Here is a 9,930-nt window from a genome sequence, read left to right as displayed (position 1 = left end):
TCTCACGATCCTGCTGTCATAGCGAACACTAGCGTGGTTGTGATTATCTACATCGCTCGAATCAAGTAAAATCCCACGTGCAGTTATACTGAACATCAAATTCGCCCAAAATCTAATAACTACTAATCTCATACGGTATAACCTTAAAGTTATCATCTTAAAAGGACACTGTAAAAAGTGAAGTGAAGTGAAGTGACATACGGCTAAGTACGGTGACCCATACTCAGAATTTGTTCTCTGCATTTAACCCATCCAAAGTGCACACACACACACACACACACACACACACACACACACACACACACACACACACACACACACACACACACACACACACCGTGAACACACACCCGGAGCAGTGGGCAGAAACTAATAACACCAAAAAAAAACCTATAGGTCCTTTTGGTTGGGATCAAATCTGTCACGTGATTTAATTGTTACGTCACAGATTATTCTAATCAGCGTTTAGGGAAAATCCCGTCCATACCGATCCAGTTCTTATTTTGGTTACGGGTTGTGGGCGTGGTCTAGCAGACGTCCCAGATTTTCTGACACGCTGATTGGCTGTGTTCTCCTGTGAACCGCTATGTTCTCAAACTGGTCGCGCACACGCAAAGGCGCGCACACGCACTAGAGTATCCGCGCGTCTTTAACAAGCTTTTGCGTGAACCGGTGTCGCGTCCGCATGGGAACCGATTCCTGCTGTGCACTGGTTCAGACTCCAGCGTGATTTACAGGCCGCGGGTTGGATTCACTGTGCCGGATACAGGATGATGAAATTTCGGTTCAGGCGACAGGGCAATGACCCTCAGAGGGAGAAAGTCAAACAGGAGCTTTTTGCGTTTAATAAGGTACGTGAGCCACCGAGGGTTTTCCCCCCACGCACACTGAACATGCGGGTTCAGCGTGCAGTGGAAACATCCATCAAACCAGCAGCTGTTGGTTATTTTGTTTCTCCAGCTCATGTGCAATAAGAGACATGATCCAAACAGAACTAAATCAATTAAGCAATTAATTAAATAATTAAATAATTAACATAATAAAATAGTTAGAATGTAGAAGAGTCAATGTTTGTTCTGCTGCAACACTTTCCTTTTGTGTTTTGCATCTTTTTTTTTTTTCTTTGGAAAATACTGTCACTAGAGTTTCCATCTTTAAAAGTCTAAATATTCTGTCTTCATCCTGTAAAATGCATCAAATTCACCCTCAAAACGACCCTTGTTAAAAAAAATAAGAAAGTACCTGGACAAGATTTGGGCCTCATTTGCATATCCACCGCACGTGCAGGCTTTAAATGCCTAAAAGCTGAAGTCATGTTCCAGCTGAACACAATAGAGACACGGATAAATCTCTACCACCTGAGTTTAACTGGAACCACAAACCACACCATTACACAGTCTGACTCTGAGCTCTGTTGGAGATCCGTGAGGAACAATTTGAAATAAGACTTTCTCTTTTATTCAAGGTTTTTTACGTGTCATTTACTTCATAGCTGTTGAAAGAGCTGCAGTGATACATGTGATGAAGATAGATAGATAGATAGATAGATAGATAGTTCCCAGTAACACAGCTGTAGGGAGAACAAGTACTAGAGCTGGCTTAAATCATGAGACCCCCCACATCAGCGCTTCACATAGTGTCACTATTATACACCTAATAATATATCCTATAATCAGAAAATTTGAATATGTGCCTAGTGATGCATTCAGTCCTTCGCACCACGGCATCAATAACCACATCTACAGGTATCTAGAGGTAAAAGAAATAAAACAAATCTGTGCATGATGGCTGTGTGGTCTGTGTCTGTTCTCTCTGGAGCATTGGGGTGCTGTATGTAATGGTGAGGACATTGATGTTGTGCAATCGTTTCAGTTTAGTTTTATTTATACTTACTGTAGACCGTGTCACAAAAGTAGATATAACTCCAGATATCGCTGCAGAGATGTACGTCTGTAATGGTTTTTTTTTCCTTTGTCAAATTATGTGGATAATAAAGAATGGCATACAATTCTGTAACATTGTGTAGAAACCAAATGATTAAGACAAGATTTGCAACCATTGCATATTTATATAATTACGGTTATTGTATTTTTACTATTGTGGGACATGTTATGTGCTTATGCAGCGTTTTTTCTTTATTAGTCGTTAAAAACGGATAGCGAAGTCTGCCATTGTTTGCAGTTGATTTACTTTGCCTGGTCACACAGTTGAGAATAAACAAATGTCAGAATGCTGAGAGTCCTATGCATGTCTATTGTGTGTATAAAATGAATGTAAACCTCCTCTTCCTTTCATCCAGACTGTCGAACATGGATTCCCCAATCAGCCAAGTGCTCTGGCCTATGACCCCAAACTGCAGCTAATGGCCATTGGGACTAAATCAGGAGCCATCAAAGTGTATCCTTTTCAAAAAGTACATATTTTGTTCACCTGTCTCGTCTGTCTGGTGTTGATATGTGTCGACGTTTCGGTTTCTTTTTTTAAGTCTTGTGGGAAATGAGGATATGGATTGAGGTAAAAATTTGTATGAAGAAACCCAAAGAAACCACTTTCAATCTACTGGTTTAATGTCTTTCAGGGATTGGTTTCCTCCAGTAGGGGCAGTATCTGTGTTTGTGTGTGTACATTAAAAGTTTTGATATCACTAAACTTAGATTTATTGGGTCTTTTATTGCGAACCCTTTTGCTATAATAGTTGTGGCATTTAGGAAACAGAACTGAAGTCTCTCCCAGTTCCCCTTGTGTTTTGTGCTGAAACAGTTCATAGTGTGCCTAAAGCGTTAAAACATGGTTTCAAAGTATTCCCACAGTTAATTTTTTTTCCCCTGGGTTGAATTCTTTAGTGTTGATTATATTGGACATGGCCATGCTCTGGGTTAAAGGAATGTTTAGGAGGCTGTAATTACTGCTATCAGACTGTGGAGCTGGAGACTCCTGTAGCAGCCTGTGATTTATCTGGCTGGTTTAATTGGACCATACAGCAGAGAAGGAATTATAGAGACATTTCTCTGACCTTTTTGTTTTTATTCCTCCTGCTTTCTTTTTGGTCAAACGAGGCGAGGATATGGAATGTGTGCCCTTCTGTCTGACTGGGGACATGCCCCGAGCCGTTGTAGTGGTGGGCACGGTAGCACACAGTGCAGATCTTTGAGCCGCACTGAGGAGTGGTTAACGGAGGCTGGTACTATCAGGCACAGCCGAGCCAAGAGTCTCTGAAGCCCTGACTCACTCTCTGGGCTGTTGCTCGCCTCTGTGAATGTCATCCAACTATTCTGCACACAATCTAACGGCTGTCTTTGAAAGAAAATGCGTGCTGTGGTTGATGGGTGGGAAAGGAAGTTGTTCTGAAGTTAACTAAATAAGTGGTTTAGCTTCAGGAGCATTTCATCCTTCTAGCCTGCAGTCATATAATTTAGACGGATTACTTGAATATGCAGTTAAGTTTTATAATTGTTTTACAGCTTTTAGCAGACACCTTTAATGCAAAGTGTCTTCCAGAAACCTCTCCCTTTTAATAGTTCACTAGGTTGGAGACCAAGAATACTAGCAAAACATTTTGTGAAAAGATTTTGTGTGTGTAATATATATGGAAAAATAAACACACATAAACAAAGGACAGGGTTGTCTGTTTGTTTAGATCTTGCTTGATGGTGGTGACACCAGTGATGGCAGCGATGGTGGCATTGTCATAAAAGCGAGTAGGATAACTTGCACTTCTGTCTGTCCTCCTTTTACCCTGATTGTTCATCCAGTGCTCAAGGCTCTCTGCACTCTCGACCTTATATGGGGTTTTGTGGGTGTGTCGCTACATGCAAATGAGCTGCATCAAGAATGTACTTTATGGTCCATCAACATAGACACAAGTAGCAAGTAAGTCAGAGTTTTTATCTTTTGTAAGTCAGAAGGAAAGTTTAAGCTTAATGTCCGCACGGCTTTACAAAAATTTTGATTAAAGAGGTCCAGAGTTTGCTTAGATTTAGACTTGGAATTCTATGTAAATGTGCAGTTATTCTATTGTACTTTGCTTAACAAAATCCAAGCTGATATGCCATATATAATAGATTTAATTTTTTGATGATAATGATTCCAAACAGGGGGCACGGTGGCTTAGTGGTTAGCACGTTCGCCTCACACATCCAGGGTCGGGGTTTGATTCCCGCCTCCGCCTTGTGTGTGCGGAGTTTGCATGTTCTCTCTGTGCCTCGGGGGTTTCCTCCGGGTACTCCGGTTTCCTCCCCCGGTCCCAAGACATGCATGGTAGGTTGATTGGCATCTCTGGAAGGTTGTCTGTAGTGTGTGTGCCCTGCGATGGGTTGGCACTCCGTCCAGGGTGCAGGCTGCGTCCTGCCTTGATGCCTGATGACGCCTGAGATAGGCACAGGCTCCCCGTGACCCAAGAAGTTCGGATAAGCGGTAGAAAATGAGTGAGTGATTCCAAGCAGCTTAGCTTGGTTCCATCTTCTCACACGAGACACTGATTTTTATGCTCTGATTGCGTTCCCTGGAAAGGGCAGAAATATTGAAATGATAATTAGTACATTCATAAAAACTAAAATCCTTGGAAACACATGATGCATTAATGATTTTTTTTTTTTTTTAACTTTGTGGTTAATTTGGCGTTGTGTGTGTTCAGATCTTTTTTTTTTTTTTTTTTTTTGGAAATTATCTTTTTATTCAGAAAGGCAGATTCACATCACATACATTAGTTACAATTCTAGTCGTACAAGTACATAGATGGAGATGGGTATAGATATTTTAGATGAGATTGATCATATTGCCTTCCTGACCTTTTTCTTTTATGGACCACAAATTATTCCAGTTAAGAACCAAAACAAAGCAAAACAGAACTGGTGTGCGCACCAACTCAATTAAGTAAAACATCACATAAAAAGAGGGCAGATCTACATTGAGCACAAATACAGTTAAATGAAATCAGGTCTAATTGGTTTTACATACTCAGTCCATTTAGTCCAAATCTTATAGAATTTTTCTTTCTCAACTTTGAGGGAAAAGGATATCTTTTCCATAACATAAATCTCATAGATAATTTCAATCCATTCATTAATAGTGGGTGGATCTACTTAACCATTTCCTCGTAACAGATTTCTTACTGGCCGCCAATAGTATCATAAGCAGTTTTTTATCGTTAACGTTCCATGTTTCCAACCCTAGATTACCCAAATATACAGTTTCACATTTAAATGGAATGTTTACATTGAATACATTGTTTGTGTTCATGGATCTCTTTCCAGGAAGGTCTTATTGTCTGGCAGTCCCAAAAAATATGGAAGTGATTGGCTCGGTTAGATCCACAATGTCTCCAACTGGCATCTCCGCTGCCTTGGTATCTTTTCTGAATGGGTGTAATAAAAAAATCGTGCAATATTCTTCCAGCAAAACTCACGCCATGTATTTGACCCGGTTGATAACCATTGTGACTGACATATTCTCCCCCAGCTCTCCTGTGTGATCTTCACATTTACTTCCCTTTCCCATTTCTTCTTTATATATTCCGTATTTTCTTGTTTAGATAATTGTATAGCGTTATGTAGTTTGGAGATAACCTTGTTGCATGATCTGGGTTTAGTTAGTGATAAAAATACTTCCATGAACCCTGACTCACTAGTTCCTCAGATCTTTTTATACAATAAATTTAACCAGGCAATGGAGTATTCCTCATGGAGACTTGTGAATTCCATCTGAGATGCGAGCTTTTTTTTTATTTTTATTTTTTAGAATATTTAATAAGCAAAATGTATAAAATTAAAGAAGTCTGCAATCGACTTGACCTTGATTGATTTATCGTACGTGTTAAGTGGATGTATGTAAACAAGCATGTATAGAAGCATGTATAACAATCCAATGCATCTAAAACAGTAATCATGTATAAAGGATGGGCTCCTGAAGAGTTCTTCTCATTATCTGTAGAACATTGTATAAGTGAGATGTTTGTGTCCTTGTTGCTTGGTTTGAATTTCTGCAAACACGAGAAGTACAAGCTTAGCTCTTCATAAACATGCTTTTGCTCCAACCACACATTGAGGCACAGGGCAGGGGACTGTGTGTGTGTGTGTGTGTGTGTGTGTGTGTGTAGAGGAGTGAGAGAGAATGGAACGTAATGAGATGTCTTGAACAGAGGGGTTGTTGGAGGAGCTGGGTTCACCCCTAAAGAATGTATGCTGACTTGCGCAGAGATCACCCTCCGCAGTAAGGGGAGATTCTTCTGAGGCTTTGCCTGGCCTCGCTGAAGGCGCCTTTTGAAACGGTTTCCAAGGCCACCGCTCTAGAGCTCAGATAATTGGGATGCACTGCTGTAGCTGCTACTTTCCAGTTTGGAACGTCGCTCTGGCCTTTCTGTCGTTTAACCGTCAGAGCCGTTGGGATTGTGTGACCGAGAAAATGAACAGTCATATTTTGCCCACAGCCTAATTAGCTCTGTTTCCATCTGATTTAGGCCATCAATGTTAATTTGATGTTGTTCTGGTCTTCGAGAACTGTGCAACCCCAGTTTGTTTTTTAAATGCAAGCAGAAAACTCTCATAGTTTCTGTGACGGTCTTCAGAATCTCCATCTGACCAGTCTTCTCTTATTTATATTTAAATTGCCTCCACACCTCAGAGGTGTTTTACTTCAGTTATATTTTTGGACTTGACTTGACTGTACTGTAGTTGGTCAATAAGAGGTAACCGATCACAAACACATCTTAGCTCGGGTTTATTTTTTTAAACGAATTCATAAAATTTCTAAGCAACTTTTTACTTTTAAGATTTCTTCTCGTTCTTTGGTACAGTCGCTTGCCCATCGTTTTCACACTGGACGTATTTACTGAGGTTCGAATCCTAGTGTTCCTGGCTGCCCAATGAGTCGGTCTTGTTTCAGACTTGCTTGGTTTAATCAAACCCTGGTGTGTTTGTGCTTATCTTACATCACAACACACACAGAGACTATATCGATTATATTTTGATTTATTAATTTTATTATTTTGGTGCCGTCATGCACAGTAAGGCGTCTCAGCTCCTGTGTCCGATAACGTTCCCCTGTTACTCATTTTACGTGTGTCTTGAAAACGAGCGATGACGCGCGCACACAAGTTACTTTACTTCCTGAACAAGTGCAGAACCCGGTACGAGTTGCGTTGATGTTCACAGGAATTGGGACGCCTCCAGCGCAGCCAAACTCACACCACCTCCTACACGTAGCCTCAGGTTCTGTACCGTGCTTCTGAATAAACACCCAGTGTGAAAGTGCACATTACTGTTTATTTTTTCGGAATAAATTTAGTTTCTTTGGTTGATGAAATGTTCCTCATAATGCACGCTGTTTAATTCCCAGACGTGATCGGTTCGACGTAAAGTTAATGACGGCACAGCCCCGAGAGTATCTCAAAAATGAGGTGTTTCCATAGTAACGGCTTCCACTTTTGGGGCTTTTGGCAGATTAATTTAATGTGATAAAACGAAACATCTTGAATAACATACGATCATTGATGTGGTGAAGCTTTTTGTGAGAAGTTTGTTTTAATGTTTATGGAAGGATTCTCAGGTCCCATGCCCGTAGACACAGGAACAGAAAAATTTGGGTTTTTTTTTTTCTTCTTCAATAGATCGTACTCATTCCGAGAGGGGGAAAAAGTCAAACTGGTGAGAACATGAAATTCATCTTTAATGAATCATCTCCTACTTTTTAACCATTTAAACAAAGAAAGAAAAAAGTCACTGATTTGACCCGTTTTGTAAAAATGGACATGCTTGCTTGTCTGCTCATCATGTGTACTGTACATATACAGCCAGTTGTATTACTATTGCATTTCAGCGCTTAATGAGCCTCATGTGCGGCAAAAGTTTTGCTTTATAAGACACTGGCTGTATAGTCAGACTTGTGTTAGCTGCATGAATTCCCATGTGGGGTTCAGCTGCTTGAGGAATCGGCACTGACACAGCTGTAAGCAATGCAGTGGAATTGCCTTCCCAGTGCTGTTGTCAGTGCACTTCAGGGAGTCTCTTCCTCTCTCCACCCTCGACATCATCACATCACCGCAGAGCAATGTAGCTTCCTCCATGTTTCCACGTCTAAAGCGGAGCGACTGTAAAATCGCAAACTATTGTCTGGACCGAAAAGATCTTTCAGTTCAGTCCAGCGAGGCGTTTCGCGAAGGGCCGAGTCTCATGTTTCACGGGCAGCGTTGTTCTCACGTTGTGCTGTGCTCTTGTCTGATTGAATGCAGCTGAGGAAACAGCCTAGCAGATTTTCTCATTATATCTCCACTCCTCCCTTTACCCTGGTTTTGCTTAGTCCTCATTTTTATCCATTGTCCCGGGCTACGAGGTTATTCTATATTCCCAGAGGTTCTTTACATTTTTCAGAGATTTTGACCCGTCTTGCATATTTGCTGTCCTCCTCACTCTTTCTCTCTTACGCTTCATCTTTCTCTTTCTCTTGTTCTTTCAGTCGTTCTCTGTAGAAGCATCAGTCACTCTGCATTAGTATTCTTATGCAGGCATCCTGGACGCACACAGGGCTTAAAATCCTTCCCCTTCCCCCTCCTGTAGTGTACTTATCAGCCTTTGAGGACACTTCAGGTTTTTTATATACTGTGTGTATATATAAATATATAAATAAATGCACTCTGTTGGCCTTCGGAAACACGCCGGGTGTTTCATCGAATTTTCTTTAATGCTCATCGGTGCCAGATCTTTCAGTTTAAAGAGGCTTTGTGTGACCGTGAATCACAATAAGCGGAAATATGGCTTTGTGAAGCTTTCGTTATAATGCCGTTCGTCACGTCTAGTTTAAACCTGAAAATAACGACACACTTCGGAGCCGAAAGTTGATGTGAGTGCAGAATTGGGTAACTGATACTTGCTTTTTTGTTTGTTCTGTGTAACTGCTGACTGAGAGTTGGTTTCTGGGGGTGGGGCAGGCGGTGTAGTGGGATTTAGGGGTGAATTAATAGTTTGTTTATACAGTGAAAGATTGTTTTACAGAAAGTGAGGTCTTGGCGTCAAGATCGAGCGTTCTGATCTGGTACATGGATTTTACATCGGATGTAATTATGGCTTAAATATTAATGCCTTAAAATCCTAATCACTAGTTTGCATGTCTAGTGTATCTGGTGGGATATTTATTGTCTTGGTTTTGTTAACACAACTCCACTTGTATTGGAATCAGGAGTAGGAAACTGCACCATGGTTACTCAGTAAAGCCCAATGTTATAGACAAAGGATAGTTATTGGATTTTTAATTATTTGAGGTTTGAGAAATTAATAATGAATATACATAACATAAAAATAAAAGCATTAGTCTGACTCGGTGCCGACATGGATCTCAGTAGGCGACCTGATGTAAAAGTGTCTTTGCTAAGTTCACTCCAATTGAAAGGAAATCCTTATTAAAACTACTTTTGGAAATATTTTCTATAAACAAGCACTTAATTTATTTTATTGGATAAGTGTTAGCAGAATTTAGCAATGTTTCTCATAGTCCATGGTGTTAAGCTCAGCTCCCTGACACATTTTTGAAGATTTCTAGAATCCTTGGGTAAAATCTGTAGTCTTTGATGGTTGGTGTGTCATGGTCATGGTCACCGAAAGCCCATTAATGGCCATTGCGATTGTTTTCTCTTCTGATGAAGTTCTGGCAGTGTCGGATTTCAGACACTTACCTGCAGTGTGATCTCTATGATGTGCGTCAAACCAAGAACCAATAGGAGCGCTGAGCCGGGTGACCGACTTATCCCGATAACTTCAAACCACATTTATATCTTTTTTTTAATTGTCATAAACTAATGCTATAGATTTTTTTTTTTTGCTTGCTGCTACCTACCATTTTAGCGAGAGAATGCGGGTCTGAAAACCCCCTGGACCTTCTGGTCTTTTTGTGTGCATCCGATTTTTATGCGTCTGACATGATGTCAACTGAGATCCCACAGTA

General features: G+C 40.6%; 1 protein-coding gene across 4 annotated transcripts in view; it reads left to right on the top strand.

Moving 5' to 3' along the window:
- The first annotated feature begins 562 nt into the window (after positions 1–562).
- llgl1 (LLGL scribble cell polarity complex component 1) overlaps positions 563–9,930 on the top strand; it is a 29,633-nt gene continuing 20,265 nt past the window's right edge. For 2 of the 4 annotated variants that reach the window (XM_027148450.2, XM_027148448.2), the window contains exons 1-2: positions 564–851; positions 2,300–2,397. In XM_027148450.2, the coding sequence (XP_027004251.2) occupies positions 771–851; positions 2,300–2,397 (179 nt within the window). In that variant the 5' untranslated portion in view covers positions 564–770. Of the gene's footprint in view, positions 852–2,299; positions 2,398–9,930 lie in introns of all 4 variants that reach the window. The other 2 variants (XM_027148451.2, XM_027148452.2) reach the window with 2 other exon arrangements.

This window comes from Tachysurus fulvidraco, chromosome 24 (genome assembly GCF_022655615.1).
Source record: "Tachysurus fulvidraco isolate hzauxx_2018 chromosome 24, HZAU_PFXX_2.0, whole genome shotgun sequence".
NCBI classification, from domain to species: domain Eukaryota; kingdom Metazoa; phylum Chordata; class Actinopteri; order Siluriformes; family Bagridae; genus Tachysurus; species Tachysurus fulvidraco.
Note: the sequence above shows the minus strand (reverse complement) of the source record. Positions and strands in the feature narration are given on the sequence as shown.